This window comes from Egretta garzetta, unplaced genomic scaffold, assembly GCF_000687185.1.
Source record: "Egretta garzetta isolate BGI_Z169 unplaced genomic scaffold, ASM68718v1 scaffold213, whole genome shotgun sequence".
Classification (NCBI taxonomy): domain Eukaryota; kingdom Metazoa; phylum Chordata; class Aves; order Pelecaniformes; family Ardeidae; genus Egretta; species Egretta garzetta.
In genome coordinates, this window is record NW_009259242.1 from 2,364,983 (window position 1) to 2,389,458 (window position 24,476).

At 38.6% G+C, this 24,476-nt stretch overlaps 1 protein-coding gene across 1 annotated transcript in view; it reads right to left on the reverse strand.

The window, feature by feature from the left end:
- Positions 1-581: 581 nt before the first annotated feature.
- Positions 582-24,476, reverse strand: part of PECAM1 (platelet and endothelial cell adhesion molecule 1) — a 34,082-nt gene continuing 10,187 nt past the window's right edge. Inside the window, exons 8-16 of the mRNA XM_009636045.2 lie at positions 24,227-24,472; positions 23,709-23,816; positions 22,829-22,856; positions 22,301-22,371; positions 21,594-21,650; positions 19,203-19,271; positions 14,282-14,338; positions 7,029-7,051; positions 582-2,101 (exon numbers count right to left, since the gene is read on the reverse strand). Of these exons, the coding sequence (XP_009634340.1) occupies positions 2,072-2,101; positions 7,029-7,051; positions 14,282-14,338; positions 19,203-19,271; positions 21,594-21,650; positions 22,301-22,371; positions 22,829-22,856; positions 23,709-23,816; positions 24,227-24,472 (689 nt within the window). The 3' untranslated portion in view covers positions 582-2,071. The remainder of the gene's footprint in view (positions 2,102-7,028; positions 7,052-14,281; positions 14,339-19,202; positions 19,272-21,593; positions 21,651-22,300; positions 22,372-22,828; positions 22,857-23,708; positions 23,817-24,226; positions 24,473-24,476) is intronic.

Genomic DNA, 24,476 nt, shown 5'->3' on the forward strand with positions numbered 1-24,476 from the left:
CCACATTTTAAAATGTTTTTGGTATATCTGCAAGACAAAACAGAAGTGCTCAAAGCAGTGCACAGCACTCAGATATGTTTCAGTAGGGCAAACAACTTTTATTTACAGACTAAATCCAAAATAGTTTAGGACTATTCCAGCCAAGAGACAAGCTGAAATAAATCAATTAATTGTCCCACTGCTACTCCATCATGCCCAGATGAAATTCTGAAACTTCCCAGAAGCCAGTGCTTTCCTGAGCTGTGCCAGGGACTGTGGAAAGGTTTGTGGAAGAACTTTTACCTTTGTAATTTAGGAAAGGACTTAGGTGAAGGCAAGCACTCCCATGCTCACTCAACTCTTAAACCAATGTGGTGCATTTACCTGCTGCTAATCTGGTTCATGACAACAGACCTAAGTACCTGGAATCACTTGTTGCAGAAATGACATTTTCCATATGTAAATTTATAAAATATATCTATATGGTTCATCACTAATGAAGAGTTTTACAGGCATTCATTTGCAAATGGTCACTAATATGAACATGCAAGATCCAGTGCAAAGTTCAATTCAGAGTTTTCTTTATTAAAATACCTTTTCACATTCCTTATACTAATGCATTTGTATGGACACTCATGGGATGCTAGAATGAACAGTTGTGAACAGAAGAATGTTGTGAAGTCAGTCATTTGTGAAAGGCTTTTGATACAAACAACATTTGCATAGGGAACAATAAATTAGAGATATTAGCCGGTAACTGGAGCTTGAAAAATTAAATGCTTGGAACGAGGATATAAAACCCTTTTGTATTTCTCGCTGGTTTTGTGCCTTTGATGCAATGCTTAAAGCGGTAACTATATATGTATATACAAACTCATGTCCTCTCTTTCACCATTTTCTAGTTAAAATGAGAACCTTCTTACCTGTGGCACAGATCTTCTAGTAATTTAATCTGCAGTAAGAAAAGGAGAGCAATTGCAAGCGTCAAAGACCAGCTGGTTAAGGGGTTGGGGACAGTACTTTTTCTGTTTTGTTTTGTGTTCTTTTTTTAAACTAATGCAACTGAGATAAACATGGGCTGCAAAGATTAGATCCAGGTCCAAACTGGACCCATGTTAGTGGCTTATCATACTATAGAGAGAAAGGATAGGTATGGAGTTCCATACTGGACAAACTGGACCCAAGTACGACTTCAGATCTCTCCTAAAATCAAAGGAATAAGGATTATACACAACAGAATTTTCAGGTACAAACTCACTGACCTGGGCGTAGTATATCCACCCACTCAAGGCCTATATTTTGCATCATCCAAAATAACTGTGATGGGCAATCATCCCTTGAGGAACCATCACACCAAACTAACCAACAAGCATCAGAACTTCTAAAGGGGAAAAGCAATTTAGCAAAGAATGAAGAATATTTGTGCCTCTACTGATAGAAACACTTGGTAAAGCACTGAATCTCTGAACAGTTATTCAAGTTTTTAGAGAGCCCAGAGCTTGCTCTTCTTGAGGCCCTCATTGCAAGTGTAGCATCCAGGTGAGCTATAAATTAGCTGGCTCCAAGACTGGTAGCAGTCCAGCTGCTGCAGCACAGGGAGTTCAGCACAAGCTGCAAGATCATGTCAAAGTACATACATGGCTGGCCAAGCTGTGCTGAGCTCTGATCTGCCACAGTAGAGTGTTACTGATAACCAAGTGCTAGTTTAAAGCAAGCTTAGGTATTTCTATATCCTGCTAGCATCACAGTAGTTACTGCACTGTAGAAGTGTACTTCCTCAGCTGTAGCTTCCCCTTTTATTTCCTCAGAGCATGACGAATTGGAGGCTAGAAAGGCAAAATTGCATTAGCAGGAGAAGTTAAAGATGGGAACCTAGGTCGGTGGTTTCTAGAGCCACTTTCCCATGAAAATTTTTATTTGTAATTTTTTCCATTAAATGCTTTAGGAACAGCTCTATTGTTCCCTCTGAGGAAATAAACTTTGAAAAAAAGAGCCTAGCAAACTTGTAAGTGCTGCAGAGCTTTTGAAACATTTGCAACATCTTCCATCTTGGCTTGTTTTCTTCTCCCAGCTGATGTTTGAGATGACTGTTCTAAGTAGCATCAGGATGCCCTTGTATTCTCTGTGGACAACAAGACCAAAAAAGAAAAAAGAAAAAGGTATGAATATAAATGTCCCCCTACTCTCTTCTGTCCTTTTTGATCAATATAAAAACATTAAATATAGTAACATATCCCTTGGAGCACTGTGCAGTGGACTAATAAATACTCACAGTTCCCTGGGGAGATATTAGTATTATCTTCATCAGTCAAAAAAGGAAATAAGACAGTGGGAGACTTAGGTTAACAATTACAGGCTAGACTGCAATACTGTTAATCACCAACATCTGCAACTGGGTTCTTACTGATAAAAGCTGGATTCTTATGGGAAATGCTGGCACTCAACAAATTTGAGAGTCAGATTCCTTATTCACTAGCAGATGCCCAGTTGCCAGAATTAGGCCCCTGTCTTCAGTCCCATAGGAATGAAAACCTTTTCCTAAGAAGCACTTGGGTGTCTCAACAGTGAGCAACCCAGTCTTCAACTTTTAGACACCATGTTTCTACAAGAGTCTGCTCCTTTGAATAGCTTATCTTCAGTACACAGCGGAGACATAGAAACCTGGCACTGAGAACCACAAAAGGCAGCATGCAGACAGAGTCCTCCTTTAAGCTAGCCAATGGGAAAGGGCAAAGAGAGATCCCAAACTTAATTGTCTCTACATTATATGACAGAAATAATTCTGTCCACTGAGGATTCACAACTGTCAAGTCTTTCCTGACATCAGTTGCCAAAGCAAGTCTTCCTCCAACAAATATCTGCTATGGGTACATGGTGGCCTCTAACCTAATAGTTTAGTCAGCACTGAGGCGCCTAATTCCTTTTGTGGACTTGCCCCCAAAGGATTTGCCCCCATGAGTCAGAGGCAGGAATTCCTGGTTTATAATTCAATGTTTATTTCAGAGTATCACCTTGTTTTTCATATCCTGACTGCCTGAAATCCCCCCACAATTTTAAATGGACACATCCTTCATCTTCATTTCCTGTCTGAAACTATTGTGCCATGTTACTGTGCACAGTTAAACACATGCCAGGTCTCCCCTCAGAGCTGGCTGTGTTGTGCTGGCAACGTGAAGCAATCAATTCCTTTACCACTGAGAATTTACAAAATACTTTTGGGATCACTTGAGTAAGATGAGAAAGCAGAATTTCTCCAAATAGATTCAAATTGTACAGGTTTCTGTCTCAGAGGGTACATTCTGAGGCTGAACAAATAAGCAGCTAAAAGTACACTATGTCCTGACTGAGGCTGCTGGTCCTCATGTACCCTTAGGACAGAATCAAACAAACAAACAAACACACACATCTAAGAGGTAATAGGGGAGGAGGAGATATGAAGTCAGAATGTACTGCTGAGGTAAATTTGACACAATACCAATTAGTATTTGGCGAAGTGGCTGTCTCATTGTTAAGATATTTCCTTCAATGTTTTCAGAAACTGGGACCATTAAATAACTTAGAAAGATTGCCAGCTCTGATTTCAGGAAGGAAACCTCCTCCCAGTTCCTCTCTAAGTAATTCGTTTCTTTTGCAAATACTTCCTATGGATGGCATTTAAGATACAAATTTCTGAAACAGAGGAGAAAGAAGGAAGCAACCCCCAACCCAAAACTTTAGGTTCATTTCTAAATGACCCAAAAGTCCAAGACATTCAGGTTCAAGGTACTCTGGACTGCAAATCAGAACCTGTAGCGCAACTGGGCCTTCATACAATTCAAACTATTCAAATTTTGATTGTTTTTCTAATGCACCACTTTCCTTGACATAATACAAATACTTTCAATGCCTCTCTGTAACACAACACCTATTGTCAGTACATGGTGTTTACTAAAGCCCTGAGCTCAATTTTGTAATGGTCTCTCAGTGAAGATGAAGCAAAGTTCCTAAATTTCCATGCTGGATTATATTTATTCTGACAGAAACTAGGTAGGGGCAAATGCACATGAGCAGGGCTAGCACTCATTAAAATTATTTGCTTCATCTTTCTTTTCCACAGTGCAGTACTCTGTTTTGCCCGTGACTTCTGGAAGATCAATGCAGATCTGTATAAGTTAACAGAGTTTATCTGAGGAGTGGAACCCACGTAATTATTTGAATTTAGAGAGTGAAAAGGACAGCAGGATCTGATGTTGAGTCTCCACCACCCTTACTGAAACAAAAAGGTTGCATGTCCCCCTGTCTCCGAAAACACAGCTCTTCGCAAAACACTACTCTCTCTGCTGTGGTGCCTTTTGTCCCACTCTTCTGGAATACCTATTACTTCCTGAACAGAGTCAAATTCTGCAAGTTTTTTGACAGGTCACTATAGCTAAGTAATCCATCTGGCATTTCATGTGATTAAGATGCCAGCTGACCAGTCTAGCTCCTTGAAGGCCTCCCTTCACTCACAAATTAAGGGAGTAGCAGACCGAAAGCAACTTCACCTCCGAGCCAAATACTTCATTTGGCTATAAAGAAGCAGAACAGCTGTGGAGGAAGTTTAAGCCACTTGATCACTTTATAAGGAGCATTTTCCTATTCATGAGTAGGATTGACAATTCCTCATTTAGACCAGACTTCTGAGGTACATCACAGTTAAGCATTGTGTGAAAATGAGCTACAGAAAAAAACCAGTTGCAAGAAAATAATGATAGAAAGCACCTTAGTAGCTCCCTGCCTCTTCTGTACTCACCTATGTTGCTGGAAAAGTGCCGAGAGGCAAATAGGTGGGTGGAAAATCTATAAAGAAATTTATCTGTCCAGTCCAACTTTAGGTCACTTATCTGGAGAGTTCAAAATAGGGATGGTGCTGCTTTTTGTCAGAGGCTTTATTGGGAATAGAAGTGGGAAGTTAAGAAGCAGAAGATTGGGATCTATTTTTTTGCTATGTCATGTCCTTTAAAGCACTAATAATTCAAAAACCCAAATAGTTACTATGTTAAGTACACAAACAGTATCTAAGGACGGGACAATGTCATGGACATGAACTGAGTCAGGCTACTTCTAGGAAAACTCAAGTTTAAGATGTGCCAGTGTTATAAAGCTGACTTTTCTTTGAGGTGTTTCTGAAAACAGGATTAGTTTTACAGAGTAACTAGTTTTATTACTCTCCTACTGTTAGCAGGAGTTTGTATAGACAACACAAAGAAAACACTGCCCTCAGCTGACATTTTTCTCTGTGAATCTACCATTATTTCATAGATTGTTGGGTTAGCAAGCTTTAATAGCCCAATTAATTATGATGAAAGTGATTTACATGGGGTAGTCAGTGTATTTTCCTGAAGCAGCCTAACTATATTTCCATGGAGAGATTTTTAACTCACTTTTGGCCAGAGGAAAAGAAAACCAAAAAAATCTTCATAAAACTTTAGTTTTTCATCCAATGTCCATTATAAATTATGTAGGGTGTGGGGGAAAAAAGGACAAAAACTCCTCCCTGAGCTTACACAAATGCCCATCACAGCCACTCTTGATCATTTTTCCTTTTGTGTTGGACAGGGACAAACTTTCTTCTGCATGACTCTCCAAGGAATGCCTGGTATAATCCAGAGGAAGGTTCAGCTCAATTTATTTTTAGAAAATTGAGAGCAAAGAATAAAAACAAACCGTTAAACTAAGAGAGACAATGATAGTATAAACCCTACTGGCCTGTTAATATATGTCTGTTTATTGTAACACAATCTGTGACCTTCAGTGCACTGCCAGTGTCTGTAAATAATACAATGGGCTGCTTTTTTATCCCATGGGGATGCGAGTGCTGATGGAGCCTTTCAAAACTCAAATGGATGCCATAAGGTGACGTAGACTGTGCTATTGTGATTCTTATTTATGAGTCTCTCTCTCTCTCTTTTTCTTTTTAAGTACAAGTTCCAAAGTCACAAAGTGGATGGCAGAAAAAATACCTGGTCTGCGTGGTTTGAGGTTGGATTAGATAGCTTATCTAACATTCATAAAAGTACTCCTGCCTCTTAGATCTCTTGAGAGCAGTGTGACAGCTCATTCAAGAAATTCATTCTTTTTAAAAAAAAAAAAAAAAAATCCATATTTTTTCACTGGCTTCTTAGCCCTATAAAGCTGTTCACCACCTGTAGAACCCTCACAAAACTCCTAATTGTTTAGCTGAGATCCTCCATATACAGGTGGTACTATTCTCACCTCTTGGTTAGAGCAGCATAACTGTGACATAGCTATGTACTCTGAGGTAGAAAAATTGCTCGCCTTTAAAATTTCTTACAGGGTCTCAGTTTTTATCACCAGCCCTTAGCTATACCGGTGGATGAAAGTGAACCCAGAAGGAGACAGTCACAAAAAGTGAATAGAAGTGACTTCTGCAAGTTCAAGTGATCAGCCATTCCTCCTTAGTTTAACTCTTCATTTCACATCTTAGGAAGGACCTCACTTCTCTGGATATTCCAATTAGAGAATGCATGTGTGTGCATGTGAGCAGGCACACCCAGAGAAGATTCACTGGCACTAAACACCCTATAGATTTTACAGATAGGACTAGAACAACAGCTCTGTCCCCAGTGATACATTAACCAGCTTAGCATGTTTTCATATGCAAATCTTGAGCGCCTCAGGTCCATCAGGAACCTGAAGCAAGCTGCAACCATCCCTAACCTCGTGCCATTCTGTCAGTATGAGTATTTGTGGCATGTATCCAAAGCTGTGCAGGTGTTCAACACAAATTCTTGGAAGATCATTATTTATCATCTACCTTCTGTACGAGCACTACCAAACACCAGTCAGTTCCATGGACTTTTAAAGCTGACCATTCCATAAATGTAGTACTGAAATCCTGATTAGTAAGAATATATATGAAGGGATTGCTCAGTAGCTCTCCAGTAAAGGTCCTGAACAACGAATAAACAATTAAAACATAGCAACCCGTGAACACTATCTCACTAGATACACAATGATCTCAATCCAATCTCCCTATATTTAACTGCTTGCGTAAAACGTATACTTACAGAATGCCTGTTTTCCACAGCATCTGCAAAATAAAATACAATGTATAAATTATGAAATGGCACATTGCAGAGTGATCAGTTCTATGTTCCAGAAAATAGACTTTTATGCTTAATCTAACTTTTTTTGTTCACCTTGCAACGATGTAAAATTGCTACCTACAACTAAGGTTCAAGCTGTGGTCCTAAGAAGTATCCAGGCACTAGCTTAATTCAAGTACATGGGTGGAACTAGACATTTTGAAGACCATGTTGAACAGTACAGTTTGACAGCTTTCCTGATTATGGGTTAGAGCAGAAGTCTCTACTGAGAGTACAGGCTGTTACTGGACAAAAAAAAGAGTCTTCCTTTTAGAGGCAAGTTCTCATGAGCATTAAACTTCCTCCTCCAATTCCCTGCCAGGAAAATAACATACTGCAGAAATCCGGTATAGGATACAATTTTCAGAGCCAAATAAGATCCTGCAAAGACACCTGAAATTTTATTAATAAAAAGATGCTTGTTCCCAATGAAAGCCTGAGAACCAGCAGGCTCTTCGCATTTAGGATCAGTGAACTTTAAGATCTTAGGCTTTTTTTTTTTTTAAAAAAAGTGGATTTAGCTATTCAGAAGTTTCACAGAATACCTTCAAATACTAAAACCTAAATATTTCTTTGCCCTCTGAAAGTAAGACAATCTAGAGACATGAAGAAAGTAACTGCTTTTAGAAGAGGACTTCAAGTGCTCTTTTGCATGATCTGTTAAGGTATTTCACACGTGACAAAAGTAAGCGCTGAATCTTGAAGGGTGTTTTCTTGGAAAGTATATAAAATTCCTTGGAGAGAGGTTGTGTCAAGGAAATTCATCTAATGCTGAAAGCAGAGGGTTTGGACTAGGGCTCTGGGTTAATCTCACCAGTATTTTTTCTATAAATGTGGGATAGTCTCTGAATCTGTGTTTTTTCTAAGTATGTATTTTTTAAACAGCAAATAATAACATCAGTCCTCCCATAGATAGAACACTTAAGTAAATTTTGAAAAGTTCTCTGAGATCATTAAATGAAGGATATTATGAAAAGTACTACTACCATAAATAGACCTTAATAAAGGTCTTTTAGAAACTCCCTTGCCAGACAGCAGAAGTAATGAGGAAACTGAACACAGGTGAATCTAACTTTGCAGATAACAACACTGAAGTCTCTTTTTCTCTCTCCCTTACAAGTACATCCATGTATATTTGTGGTGCAGTTAAGCTTGTACAGTTTATACCATCTGCATTTTTATTACATTAGGATTGTGATTCTGCTTCACTGAAAGCAGCACCATGAACACAGTATACAATCGGTCTGCAATTTCTGAAACACAGAGAGACTACATGAGTGTTGCTGGCACTGTACACTATGAATTTCTCCAAGACTGTTCTAGCCACAACTTTTAGCCTAGGAAAAGGATTAAAAACTGAGGTGACTACAGCACCTTACACCAGTGCAGAAACTTAAATTTCAGTATAGAATTGATCTCAGTGTTTGGCAAGATTGATCCCCATATGTTTAGCCAGTTTGTAAGAAGCAAAAAATTGCATGGGAAACACATAAAAACTTTTTGTGTCCTGAAAGCTGACAGAAGTGAAGAAAAACCCTGCTGACCCAGTACTACATCAAAGCTTGACTTTAAGTGGACAAAACTATATGCAAGGTTTATGAAGTGAGGTATTAACGAACTGTAGTTTAGTCCTCTGACACAATATATTGTGCTTACAGGAAGGAGGAAATGAGAAATTTTGTATAAATTCCAAACTTCAAACAATGGGATGTTTGCTACCCCAAAGCTACGAGGTCACAATAACAGATATCCCGCCTCCTTGTTATCTGTCACCCAGATTCATAATAGTGTGGCTTTCTAGCTACGTATCATATCTCTGCCAGGAGAATGTCATCATCTACATCCTTTGAAAGTGCTGCTGGAAGCCTATATGATTACTAAAAGGTACCAATCAGGTAAGCCAGCATGCAGCCTCCAACGAAAGAGCAATGATACAATGCTTTTGCTGATTCTTTGCTACATCAATCTTTTCACAAACTTTATTTCATTCCTGTTAAAAATATGAAGTTTTTTTACTTGAAACACACTGATTTTACTGTGATGAAAGAGAACAGAGAGACTTTCAAATGACACCTGGCTTTCCCTTACTAACAGGGAAATGAGATATGCTGGATTTTAGTCATACACAGAAAAATTGGTCAAGCTTCCATCGCAGGGCAAGCAAGAAGCTGCATATTTTGTGAAAGAAATTAAAGCTGAAGGTCTGGTGCTTGTGATTTCTAAAAGATTCCCAAGTCTAATAAAGGTAGCTGTTTTTATGGATTTCTGATGGATTTAAACTCTTGCTATTGCTTTTATTTGATGGGTTTTTAAACACATTTTTACAAAGGAATACATTAATGGCAGGAATTTAAGACACTGTCATCCCCACATGCTCTGCCCTTTCTCATTGCTAGAGGTTATGGAGAAGAGAATATATGCCTAAACAGTTGCAATTCATAATCCATCTCCAGCACTGGTGAAGGCTAAGATGCTAGATTACCAACTGAAGGTGCTGAACTGCAGATATGTACTTCATTCTGCCAAGCCTTTTATTGGAACAGTAGTAGAGAATCTTGGCAAGCAGCTTGGGAACAGATCTTACACAGGGGCATGCACGCAATTTAGCTTTGCATTTTAGGTTCAAGCAAGGTCAGAAGCTCCCTGCATATTTGTATCTTAGTGAAAACATCTGGCTTTGCCTAATTTTTGGCTGAAGCTATTGTAAGCATTTGGTTCTGGAATCAACGTCTCACAGATCCAGGCTTTGGTCTAGAATATGTCTTGAAACCTAAAGTTCCAAAGAGTTTTTATTTTGGAGAAGGGACAGGTTATTTGCATGACTTTGGATTGCATGCAACTAGCATGTGCTCATAAGGCCTGAGTTTTGAATAACATAATGAACCCCCAGACCCTGTGAGTTTTCTCTGTGCTGGAAAAGGCGTTCAGTGGGAAATTCTGGCTAAGCACAGAGGTGTTAAACCTGAGGCTCAGTAGCAGGAAAGTATTTGCACAGATTTCCTGATTGCTAGAACTGATTTCTAATAGTTTGTTCCAAACCACTGAATGCAACGGGGATTTCTCATGCCTCTTTCCACTGGGATATATTTATTTTTCCATCGTACATTGTTGGTTGCAATAGGATTCTTAGAATTTCCTGTCTCGCCACTGCAGTTGCTTCCACGTGACCAATTCATTTTTCCAGACTTAGCAGCTGGTTGGCTCTGCAAGCTGGTTAGCTTAGTAGGTTGGTTCTGCATTTTGTTCACTAGATTTCCATTTTCCCAATAAGAAATTAGGAATAGTTGTCTTGCAATAAGCCACTATGAGTTCAATTCAGTGCACGTCAAGATCAGTGCAAAGCCTATCACTGGCTTCTGTGAGCTTTGGATCTGATACAGAGCAAAAGGCAGAGTTCACTGAAGGAGCAAGAATGTACTAACACATTCTCTTCCACAAGAAGTGCCCTGAAAAAAGTGTAAGGAAATCTGTGAACTGGAGTTGGCTTGGTCTTCTCTGTGATATGAACAGAACTGTGCTACCCCAAGAACCGGGATCAATGTTGAGGAAAGAGGTGAAGCTAAGACAAAGAACCAGTATGGAGACGCTTAGGCTTCCTGCCCCTACTGCCTCTTGGGAGGATGAAAGGTGTGATGGAAGTAAATCATGCATCTAAAAGAGCCTCCACCCACCCAGCTGACACATCCTGACCCCTTCCTCAGGAAGAGCATCAGCTGCCAGCCTAGCCTGTGGGGACTCCAGCACAGGCAAAGTAGGCAGCAGAGCCACAGTCATTTTATCATTCTTGGCTGTCTGTTGATTTAGACAATTGCCTGTTTTGCTTAAGTTTTGGACTGTCTCAGTTCTTTCTGAACAAAAAGCAACAGCTCTGAGATGGAGCTGGATATTCCTGACTCCCAATATACTTTGGCCTTTTCACAGAGCAACCAGGGAAAGCAGTATTTTAAGGAAATTAGTTCATCCTGATAGGTGTGAAGGACTTTTAGACAAAGGTGTCATTGACCTGACTGGTACTAATTGTGACCATTCTCCAAACTGTGATTTGGATGTAAGGTTTGATTTAAAGCTGAGGCTTGAAGCTTTAGGTATTTTATGTAAAATACTAAAGTAACAGCCTATTGCTCTAGAAAAGGTTTTAAATTAATACCTGGGTGAACTTCGTGAACACTAAATCTTCTTTCTCCTAATTGAACTAAACTTTCAATAACAATGCAAGGACAATTTCATCTCTTTGAATTGCTTCCAGCAACAATGCTAGCGATCAGCACCCTCCTTAAACCTCTCAATATACCAGAGGAAATCTACCATCCAACTAGAGAGACTGACATTCTCTGTCTATAGTACTATTATTTGACTTTCAATCAAAATATATCTGACTAGACTTGAATTTTGCATGTGACCTGCTTTTCCTACCATTAACAGGTTAACTGTAGTTAATCACATGCAGGTCTTCTGGGATTTGAAATGTGCATTTGACAGTTTGTTTCTGTCTACCTTTAATGTAACACCTCTTCAGGCCTAGTACTCAGAATAGCACCACAGCATGTAAGATGGGAAGTCTTACCACATAGTGTGATGGATACACTAAAATGATAGTAACAGGAGATAACATAGCCAATACCAGGATAATAAAAGGAAAAGGAATAATAGCAGATGCTCAGCACACTGCCAAAGGCCTGGGGCTTGGGAAAGGTCAGAGCATTATCTGCACTATGGATTCATGATTTGAGATAAGGACAAGTAATAGCTGTAGAACTCAAAATACAAGAGAAGTTGGTCACTGGCATGGCATCTGCCTTACTGGGGACAGCAGTGAGAGCCATCAGAAAAATGAAGAGGGAAAATATTTTAGCTCAGTCACAAAGAATTGCACCAGACATAACAACTACTGATAGCTCTTCAGCTTCCTCTCTAGTGGACACAATTTCTGGAATGCAAAGACAGCTCCTTGAAAAGACAAAATTGCTTATGAAGCACTCAATTCTTATTAAACAAACCGAAACCGCAATAGTTACCCACAAACAAAGAATAAAATGTCACATAGCTCTTAGGTGTTAAATCTGTCAAACTGTGTAGCTGACACCAATTCCCAAACTAATGAAATTTCCCCAGAGCACACATTTGTCTGAACCATTAACTTCCCGAAGTAGATTGTAGTCTTGGAAACTTGCTCAAAAATTTCGGAGAATTTTCAAACATAGCAAAGATCATAATGATAAACCAACTTCTGCACCCACTAGAATGTTCAACATCTTTCACAATTGGCCTTTATATTAATATATTAAAGTACTTAAGAAGATTGATCTATTTCTTAGGGATCCTCCACTGCATTTATACTTTGCCACCTTGCAGTCACACAGCTTATCAAAAATCAAAGTAAATGTTACATTTAAATAGACTATAATGTAGCTATCCAAAGCAACTGCATAGCTAAGTGATGCACTGCTTATCTAATTGAAACACTTTTCCTGTGTATCAGTCAGGAAAAACAGACGTGATTAAAACAATAAACTGTTACTATGTTTCCAAGAATAACTGAAACTGCAGAATGTTATGCATAAAAGAGCAGGTGGACTGCAAGATTAAGGGGCGTTTCCATATCATCTGGCTAATTCAGCTTAGTCTTTCAATCATATCTCATTCTACTGCAGTTCCCACTTCATGGCAAGTACAATCTTCTAAGTGCTTTGAATTATAGCTCTGCTGTACCAACCTTGAGTTTACACTACAACTTGCAAAACATCCTTCTAGTATATAACACTTTCCGTTATGTCAAAAATAGGAATGGTGAAAGGTGTCATAATCAGCCTCACAACTTGGCAAAAAGCAAGCGAGGGGTTATACAGTTAGCTTCTGCAGCCTGTTACAGGTCCAATTCACACTCAGTGGAAAATATTTCAGCACATGAGTGGCCTTTGTGTTCAGCCCTAAAATGAGTTGGTTTTTTCTCATGATGCTGCCAGGTGATCCTACATGAAGTGCCTAGCCCTCTTCTTTACTGTAAAGAATATTCTGCTCTTCACTGCAAGGTTGTGAAAAATGAGTACAACACACAGGCTCAGCTCCAAGCCAGGAGTCAGGATTCTGAAATTCTGTTCCCCATGTTGTCACTCTCTAGACACATTGCCTTAAACAAATGACCTAATCTCTCTGTTTATTCAGCTGTAAAATGGAGATTAAAATTGCCTTACAAGTCCTCACAGGGGAAAATTATGTAATGCTCTCTAAAGTACTTGGAGACCCTCACATGAAAGATTCCCTAGAAACAGAATACTATGTCGGAGCAGGTGGGAAATCTCTTATAAAATAGAAAAATAGCAAATTAAACCACAACAATCAAAAATTTAAAATGGCACACAACAAAGCCACTTGGTAACATGGATGGGGACAAAACCTGAACAGTTTACAGCCCTAATATTTACAAATCTAGACTTCCTAACACAAAGAGAAGAAAGGAAATCCTTTCTGATTTAGTCTCTGACAAAGTATGAAGAAATGCTTTTAATCTACTGTCTCTGAACTCATTACCGCCAGATCACTTATAGACAGTAATTGCCAGTAAGCTGCTAATGCCCACATGCAAAAGTCTGTGTTACAGGAGGTGGAAGGATAGAGTGGCTGGCACATATAATCTGACACAATTTTTGATGGCACTTAAAACAAACAACCCGCCCTACTGAAGTGATCATATTGCTTTAAAGGTTTTTAGAGTTTATTCTTGGAGGCTTTATAGATATTTGCTGGGGTTGTATCCAAAACCAGTGTAATGTTTTATAACATGTAGCAAACATGCTCAACTAAGAGGAAAAGTGTTGTTCATGAGCAGTTTGAGATAACATGACACAGCATTCTAATCCCTAACAGGGCACATTCAGCTCCAGATTCAGATGCAGATGTGTGGCCCAACTACTGAGCAAATACAGTACAAATGGACTGATGAAGTAGAAGTTACAAATATTAGTCTCACTGTATTAAATATCATAGGTTTATGAGACACCATGAAGATGTTATACAATTTAAGAACACCTGTGATTTTGTAGCTGCCGTATATTCCTATGTGACTTTGATCTCTTTTTTTATGGCATTTATCTTCTGCACTATTCAGTCACAAATTTATCCCTAATCTTTATACAAATGCTTCCTTTATTTGTTTAATTTTTCACTAGCTTACTTACCATTATTAGCTTTTCTGATTTCACTATAAACTGTTTCAGTCCCCTTCTGTACAGGAGCTGGAAAATGTATTGGCACAGAATCAATTTCTTTTCTTTCTTTTTTTTTTTTTTTTGCCTTATGAAAAGCTCCTTAAACAAACAGAACACACTGTTTTACTTTCAGAGTAAGTAGTTACATAAGCAGCAATGAGCCTGTGGAGTCTGTATGAAAAAGCAACTCCACCCCCTCCCCCAAACCCAGACTGCAAGGTTCTGAGAGGGAGATGTCTCTCCTTCTATGTAAAAATGATGACGAAAATAGACTTCCCTTTCTAAATCTGACTTTAACATTCTAATAATCTCAACTTAAACTGATACTGCTTTAATTTTACAGAGACACCTACCACTACAGTTTTTCTGGATCACTTTGAAGAGCTTCTTCAATTTGTTCTAAGGATTTAGGGATCCTTGACTTGAGGAGATCTATCATTTGGAAGATTAACTACACCCCCTTTTGGCAACTAGCCTGATTAAATCCTATGGGCACAAAAATAATCTGATTTGCTGTTCTTTGTAAAATGTCTCAGAAGAATATTTGCAGATTTCACACTGCACAGCTTCTCTTTAGGTGCTATCCGGGAAAGGTCTCCTCTCAGTTCCTCAGCGGGGTGGACTCTTCCGTTAGTGCATTGAGATCAGGCGGACACAGCAGGAGTGAAGGCTAAGAAAGCTTGTGGAAAGATAGAAAGTAAGGAGAAAAAGGAGACAGAAGATTTGTGCCTCCAAGGGCACAGCTGGGATACAAATCATATATTAGTCTTGGACACATATTTTTCAGACCCTTAGGTTTACAGATAAGCCCTTGTAAACCTCTGGTGTTGTCTGAGATGGAAAGCAAAAAGCTCCTCCTTTTTTGCTGTCTGACATCTGTGAAAACCTATCGACAGAGTTTTGATACCAAATTACAGGCACTTACCCCAGTAGGGAAGGGGCAGAATCTTGTCTAAAGGCCTGAAAATAGCAAGAACGCAGACTCTGTCTGGTCAGTGTAAACACAGCTCTAGCTAGTAGAGATTAGGCCAATTTCCCTGATTTCTTACATGGCTGTAGATTAAGAATCCCCAGGCAACCAAAGTAAAGCAAAGTGCTCCAGAACTCCGTGCATTTAAAACCACTTTCTTCATTTGGTATAAAGGCCTATGCAGGCAGGGTCTAAGAGCTTGCTGTTCAAGGATCTCAAAGTGTTTTAGAAACATTCATTTCAGTTAAACTCTGTCTCTTAGAAAACCTCAGAAGTCTATCAATATCACCTCCAATTTCTGTAGATCTTCAATAAACCAAGAAGTTAGGTTTTTCTAGTTAAAGTTTAAAAAAAAAGGTTGTTCCCTCTGCAAGGAACTGGAAAGAAAATTCACATTTCTGGATACAGAGTCCTGTGCTTTAGCTATTAAAAAACCCCAAACCAGCATTTAAAGAATTCAGACATACTGATCTGCAGCCAAACTCAGAATCAGGACTGTTACTGTTCTGCATTGCTCTGAAGAACCTAAGTGTCTCTGGCACCACGTTCTAATTTCCCCAAGATAATTTAATTTTTTTAAATTCTCTTAAGTATCCTTTAGATGATGGGAGCTAACACATTAGAATTGAGTTGCAAAACTACTATTAATTTCAATGACAGTAGGAGTTACACTTCACTGAGTTACTAATCACAGCTTTCAAACTTGCATTTTGGCATGAACTTTCTTTGCAAAATAGTCGGAAGATCTTGAAGTGCATTTCATATGCTTAAGGACTACTGCTTAAATGATCAATTCAATTTCCAGTGAAGTAAGAAGTAATCTTCTCAGAATTTTAATGAGAGGTAGCTCGTTTCATTTGGAACACCTTTTTAGCAGATTACAGTCCTAACTCTACTCCTGTTGACTCTGTGGAAAGACTTGGTGGGAGGCATTTCCTTAGCTTGCTTTTTTTGTTCAGACCCATTTCATTAAATTGTGATACAATGCCACTGCCCATGTTATTTTCTTTGTTAATCTTCCAAAAGTCATCTCAGCACTGAAAAAACGTGCTAGGAGAAATTACTTGAATGATTTGACATTTTGTTCCCACTAACTTTATAATGTTGCCACCCTGCAGATAACGAACCACCTACAAAAGTAAAAGGAGGAGCATGTTCTTACTCAGCCATGATTAGGGGTTTCTCCCTTCTCACTTGAGGGATATTTCCTGATCTTACTTCAGCATTGGCCTTTGGTTTTGCTCAGATTAACAATAAAGGGTCTAAATCACTTTGACATCTTTTTGCACAACTAAGGTTTAGAAAAGTTAAGCACTATATTTTTATCAAGCATATAATCTCCATAAGTATTCAGCTTAATCATTCTCTAGAATTATCACCTCTTTAAATACCAAATTACCACTCCACTGTGACTACCCCAAAAAAGAGCTGGACTGTGTAAGCCCCAGCTATACCTCATATTTGTCTAGCTTCTTCACCCCAACTTCAAAAAGTAGGTATCAAGCTATTACCACACAGAAGTTGTAAAATAAAAGCAGTGAAACTTTGCTTCTAGCATGCTTACCACTCACTACCAGTAACACTGTAACGAACCCTGTTTTTTGCTCCTTGTACGGAAGCATAGCACATATAAAGTTCTTGATACACTAGCCTATTCACCATTAGACTGTGTTAAAAAGTATTTCAGAAATGACCAGCTAGTACAGACATGGCTGGAAAACCGGGGTGAAACCACTGTTTTCACATGTAAGTAGTTCTATACTGCCAAAGACAAGATGTACATCCTTCTACAATTATGCAAACTTGTTTTGAGGTGGCATTCAATTATTCCTGATTCCCAAAGGTGACATAAAGGCTACTGTTATACCCATAAAGGCTACTGTTATAGCTTATATATACTTGTATACTTATATCTGAAAGGTCTGTTCCCTAAGAAGGTCATAACCCCACACTCAGACATGAAAGAATATTACGATTTGAAACAAAACTTGTACAATAGCATCACTGTGGCAGAAGTATCTGTGGCAGTCCTATGGCTGAATTAATTTTGTGGGTGTACATGATTATGACAAGGGTATATAAAGAAACTTGGCTTTGCTTCTCATTTCCCAAGAATAAATTTCATCCTGGTCGCATTGTGATAGGCAGTGCAGAGCTGAAAGAATTGATCTTGCAACTTCATCTAACTCCTTCTATTTAAGCAGCATCCTCAAGATGCTCTGAAAGATTAACACATTAAATACTTGCAGCGCAGCTGCAGTTTACATAACCAAAGCATGCATTTGCTAAGCATTCGCTTGTGTCCTGGGTGCAACAAAAGAAATAGTATTGGGACCTATCATATTACAATATACTAGAAGCCCAGTTCAGTCTTATAGAATCAATTAATGTTCTGTATGTCATACATAGGCCTGTAACATGAGACAGCAGTTAAAATAATCTGATCTCATTTAAACATTATTTTGCAGTTTGCAGTTTAATGGGGTTCCATCTACATAGCATGAATACTATCTTATTACTTAGTCTGGTATACTGGAATAGTGTAATATATCAGGAATGAGATGAAAAAGCTATTTTTAGAGATGCTGATCTTGCATTTAATGGGGATTTTAATTTATATATTCATGCACTATCATATCTTTACCATTTAATAGGGCTTTTAATTTAAGTAATCACACACTAGCATATCTTTACCATTCTACATCATTATATTGTGTAGTGCATGCTCAGAAACAGTTGGAACAATTAAGTATTAGTCCTATTCTGGAAAAGAATACAACTGTGGTATCTCAGTGTAGAATTTAGCAGAGGTGGATAAATAGCACACTTGGAACACAAGAAAAACTCTATGATGAATGATACCAGCAAGTGAAAACAGAGAAAGAATAGGAGGACCGGCTGCTCCAGGAGAGCTTTGCTGCCAAGCTTGAAGAATGAGCACTTTAGCCCAAACATCTGTATTACCAACTAAACAATCACGTCTTCAGTCTCTGAAATAAGTGAGTGGTCCTTCCTACCAGGAAAAAGCAAATTTATCCATTTCTTCCTTGGTCTGCTTCTCATTCAGCTAAAGCAAAGATGCTAGAGCATAGCATAAAAGTCTCTTGTGGCTTTTATTCACTCTTAGCTACTTGGAACTTTTTGTAAGTTTCTGAAAGATTTAACAGCTTTCAGCACAAGGGCATAATGCTATCCCAATTCTCCAGATGACACAGAATGACTGAAGCGTGCATTTGGGTGTTAAGAATAAATTTCAGTGCATATTTCTCCTTCAAGGTTGCAGAGACATATACCTTAGCCTCATGCTATGAGGTCTGGTTACAGTTACCACAGAACTACAGGTAGGAGGCCAAAGTTATCTGGGTATCAATATTCTCATTTCTCTGCTTAATGTGCCACAAAATCCAGGATGGTCTCCAGGACTCTCCAGACTGGGAGACTAAATCTATGCTGGTCTCTCTTCCTTCCCTATCACAGTAAATTACAGCTTTGACCCTTCAACCAGTTCCTTTATAAGGGAGGAAATTCCACTACTTTCTGTTCTGTCCATTATCCTACCCTGTGGCTAACCTCGGACAGCTCCCAGTGAATTTGGATCCTGTAACATGAAGATTCATAGCAGGCTGCCTTCTGCTCAGAGCCACAGCTCCAGCTGGGAGCCCTGCTCTGTACAAACCTCATGTGGATGGGAAGGGCAAGTGCACGAGAGGATTCCAGGGGAAGAAGGGCTGCAAGGAACAACAGTGTGGTTGCCACAGCATCATCTAGATTAAGGAGCACTACTGGCATGAAACTGTCATGCACACAAAACACAACCTGCTCTTACATTCACAGGTGCCGATATCAGACCAGTGTCAGGGAGTAGCCACATGCCTAGAGTTGCTCCCAAAACATAACCATAGAGGCCAGACAGTTTATTACCTCTGTGAGGATCAAGCGTTGATACGTCAACTTCAGTGTACTCCACCTCAGCACTCTCAAGGTCAGGTCCTGCCCCAAAAATATCAAGAAGATGTTTCTTTGTAGGACTGCATGCTTCATTTTAACTGTGGGCCTGATCCTGCTGCCACTGAAATTAACGGACAAGTCCTCATTGACTTTGATAGGTGCAGGATCAGGCCCTACTTATGGCAGATGTGAGTTACTCTGCTAAGAGTTGTAAGGCCAAACCATTCCTAAAGGTAATCCCAATCTGACAGACAGTAGACCAACTCCAGCCAGACTTCTGAAACTCTTATATTCGATTTAACACCTTCAAAAGTGGCACAACACAAATGGAGCAGGGAATTATCTGAGATTCTCCCCTATTCTTGCTCCAGCTTCTCTCTCTCTTCTATTTCTCTCCCTGCCATTATTTTTTCCTCCTATTTTGAGGCTGCTATGGCAGGACACTTCCCAATCTCCACTTTCCTCACATTGAAAGACTTCTCTAAGTCTTTCATGGACTTCCTCACTGCCTCTCATACTCTCAATTTCTGTTCTACCAATAAGCAATTTCAGCACTTTTATGTTGCTCTTCAAGCTCTCCATAGAACATCTATGACGGCAACCCACTTTCCTCCTCAAAATGCTTCTCTGCCACAATGCCCACAGAAAGCCTGACAACGATTAGACACCTGATTTGCTAAGACTACTGGCTGATGAATACTGGCTACGTGGATACAACAGGCACAAGAAACAGCTGTTGCTTTCTACTCTGTCTTTTCCTTAGGATAGAGATGGTTTTCTACTAGATTTCTGTAAAAGTTGGGAGGAACCACAACAGCCATCCAGACTGGAATCCTGCAACACTGCTTGTGGATTTTTTAGAACAGAAATTAGAGAAAGATCTAATGATTAGAACAGTAAAATTTTGGAGCAGCCTTCCGATAGCATTGGTGAGAGGAGAAAAAAAAAAGCTGAACAAAACAAAAACAGTGTTTAAGGTGGCATATTAGTTAACAACAAAGTTTAAATGACATGCTTCCTACAATAGCAGTGATTCTGAATGATCAATACAGCCTTATGTTTCTGTTGCCTGTATGTCTGTTTTGCATGAGAATGTCTCTCTAGTTCTAATTTGACTTATTCAGGCCATAATGGAATAAATTCCATGCACTGACTGTAAGCTCCTTCTTTTCCCTTGCTGAAGTAAAAGCTATTGCCACACAAATGCAGAATAGATACTGTTATTTTTAGAGTTATATGAATAATAGACTTGCTTGTCACATCTGGTAGAGAGATCTGCAATAGCCTAGTTAGTTTTAATGAAGCTGCCTGATCCACAGTAGGTAAGGAGTGAACCCATTTATTTCTGGCACATACGCAGATAATTAGAGCAGAGCCCATTTAATCTGAAACAGGTAGGATAGAATGGAAAAAACAAGGGTCATTTTGCTAGAGTTTCCAAAAGTTGTTTCCAAGTTTTCCTGTGAAATTAACTTACTGCAGCACTTTTCTCTTAGTTTTGTGGTACAACGTTGCCCTGCACACTCAGAATTGCATCAAAGAATTACCGCTTAGAAATTCCTGCCACCTATGTTGCATACAGGCTTATGCAGAAGTTTAGTTCCATGCTCTGGATTAATTTTAGCTTAACTTTGATCTGTAATTACACTAGATGCCTTTCCAACTATCTTTCAACTCACGGTCCAATAGACAACTAAGTCAAAATATACTATAAGCCATCAGAAATTGCATCTAACCCATGAGAATACTTTCACATCAATATAAAACAAAAATATATGGGACAAAGTATGCTTTCAGATGGCAATACCCACATATTTAATACTATTCTTTGATTAAATATCTTAAAAACACCAGTCTTGAAGAATACAATGTGATAGATGATGCAGTACATGAGGACATGTGTCTCAAGATATTTCACAGACTATTTTATTCAGATTTCATAGCAGATTATTTCTAGGTTTAATGCTTAAATATTTCAAGATCTGTAGAAATGAAGAAAGGACGGAGAGGTAAAAGAAGTAGTCTGCAGAAAATATTTTTTAAATAAAATTCTGAATATTTTTTGTATAGAACTTAAAATTTCAAGTCTAATTTGTATTTTTATACCGATATTTTTATTTTCATTAGATGGCCTGGAATCCAGCACAACTAACTATGCTTCATAATGCAGTTGGTAAATGGGTCTTATTGTCATTTTGCACGTAAGGAAAAAGAACTAAGCTCAGCCAAGGAAATTCTTCCCCACTACCAAAGAGAAAAAGGAAAGGACTGGACCTATCAAATCCTGATTGCTACCACTAGAAAACATCACAACTTTCAGTCACAAAATAATTTTTAAACCTATTGTTTTAAGTATGAAATTACCTTTACTCTCATCTGTTGATTTCATGTGATTTTCATTATCTTCAATGTAACCTGATCCTAAAATATTAAAGCAAAAATTGAGCTGACAAAATATTTATTATAGCAAATCAAATAAATTAGTTACACAGCTGCTATTGGCATTATGTTTATTTACATATTAGAAATTCTACTTTTAGAGTCACACCCAAGACATTCATATAACACAGATGGGAAGAATGTGACTTTGTTTATATCAGGTGCTCTAAACAACAAGTCCACTTGTCTTTGTAAAGTGCATTAAGATCCTGGAAGGAAAGGTGCCAGTCATGGCAAATTAACATCGCTAATACTGTGGGCACATCACAGGACCATGTGCCATGATTCCAATTTCCTCTCTGAAATAATTTTCTTGCAGCTGTGTCAAAACTGTCAAAAACAGAAAGTAATTTTCTTTTACCACGATTTCTCCGTCTGTAAATTGTTAACTGATTGCCTGGTAGAAGTGTCTGAGCAGACTTATATGCCAATCTTTGTATACAACATGCTCATAAAAAAAACTGTCCAGAGACAAAATGATTGATAGAAGATACTTGCGAGAATGTTATTGGTATGCCTCTGTATTTCCAAAACACTGGGCCCTAGCCAAACAAAAAACATGTAAGTCCAAAACTTTAAATAAATGTTTAGCTAAGCCAACTCACCAATAGTCTTACAGCAGAATATCCTACCTGAGTAGTAGTCTCCATCATTGTGCTGTCTTGTCAGTTTTTCATTTGTCAAGTTCGGAGCCAAAGCAGAACTGAAAAACAAACCAATAAAAGTGGATGTAATTATCCAAAACCAGTCAATAAAAACAACATGACAATATGCAAAGATCAGTCATTATCTATGCTGACTACCACACATTTTTAACTACTGAAGCTAATGAAAATTTTGCCTCTGTCTTTAAGAGAAGCACAAACTTTAAGGTGAAAAATGTTCCCTCTTGCATTACTCTTTTTTAAGATCTCTGTATTTTTAATTCCATATCTAAATGCATTCAAATGCAGGCCTGACATTCTTCAGGTTCTCTTAGCTGGCCTTTTTTTTCTATTTTTAGAGTATTTCCTCATCCTGTTGTTGTGTTAGCAGGTGGTACTTGAGCAACCATCTATTGTCTGCAGGTGTGTGCATAATAAACTATATTCATATGGTGGAAGGCTTCCAGCCCTTTAAACAGAAATACCTCACCCCTACCATAAAGCAAGCCATCTTACCCAGACATCTCCATGGATGGTCCTTTAGCTTTACAGAGAAAACATAAAAGAAAAAAAATTAATAGATTGCACAAGTAAATGAATTTAAAAGTAAAAACAAAACCAAAAATGTAGTGATTATCTACCCAAGACAGAATAATTTCTCTTGGCTATCACTAAATTAATTACCTAGTGTCTTACATCCTGTTTACCACCCAGGTCTCTTAAATGTCTCTTTCACAGAGAACCTAAGATCCCAAACCTCAGACTTTAGCCTGTCCAATTTAAGAAGTCTGGGACATCCAGATACTCCAATTTTTCCCAAATATTTTGCAATGTACTGCATATCACAGGATAAATCAGGTTTACTTGTTTTCTGAAAGAACAAGATCTGAAAGAATGCTTTAATGATAAAAGACAAATCCCTACATGAAATTGTATTACAGTGTGAGGAGATAAAAACCCAAACCCCACAACCTAATAATCTTAAATTTGTTTCATGAGGACTAGAGAAATACGTCAATTACACCGGAGCTGGGATCCCAAATCAAATTGTCATAGCTCTATAAGGGATCAAAAAACTCCTCAGGCCCTGTCTGCCTGAGGACCAAGACCTAGAACAGTGCAGTTCTGGCCTACCTCCAATAACCTTTGCTTCGCTAGTGCCTTCCCAGCACCATTAGTTAGATGCTCCCGTTCTGCCCACTATACTTGGAAAGCTTCAGCACACTTGCAGCTTAATTTGGGACACCCAGCATTTTTAAGTAGGTTTTTAGTTTTTTAAAATTGTATTTAGTCATCTTCTGAAGCCTCACCCCCATAAGCCTTTGCTTCTGAAACAAATGCAAATTTAACTGTAATACATTTGTCACCAAACAAATAGAAGGGAACCATTCATTACCCTTTTTCTTCTTACACAAAAACCACCATAAAGTGAGAGTTACTGCTCCTGCGATAGATATTAGGACAAATGCAGCAATGAGTCCTTTCTGCCAAACCGCTAAGACGACTGGAAATAAGAAAGACATCTTTAAGAGAGCATGTACAGTGACAGGTCATCATTATCAACTTCTGCAGTTCCTGACCTTTCATTTTACTACAAATTGGCCTTCTTACACACTGGGGAAGAACAGGAGACTTGTATGCAAAGTTCACTAGTGAGCTTCTCCTTTGTGACTGAAAACTCAGTATGACAAGGGGTTGCTTTTAGCTTGCATCTGGCTCATTTAGCTTTTAAGCATGCCTGAAACTTTTCTATATAAGTTTGACAATCTCTGTTTATAAATGGATCTCTCCTTTAACTTCTGACAATGGTGGAATAAAAACGAGTAAGGGAGTTACACTTAGTAACATCCCAGATAACATGACCTCACCTGTCATGATGACATAGTATGCAGTTTATCATAAAAGTTAGCTTACCCCTGATGGTTATTGGATGGCTTTTCACATCCACATTAGCTCGATTAGAAGCCACACAGTAATATGTCCCCGTGTCCTCCCTCGTCATTGCTTTCTTGTGCCATATGATTCTGTCTGCATTTTCACTTGTTTCAAATATAAGATCTTCATGATCAGTTTTTCTGAAAATCCTGAAGTGGATTGGCCAAGAACCCTCCTTCACAGAGCAGAGAAAAGCAGTCTCACTGCCATCTTCCACTTCTCCATCTGG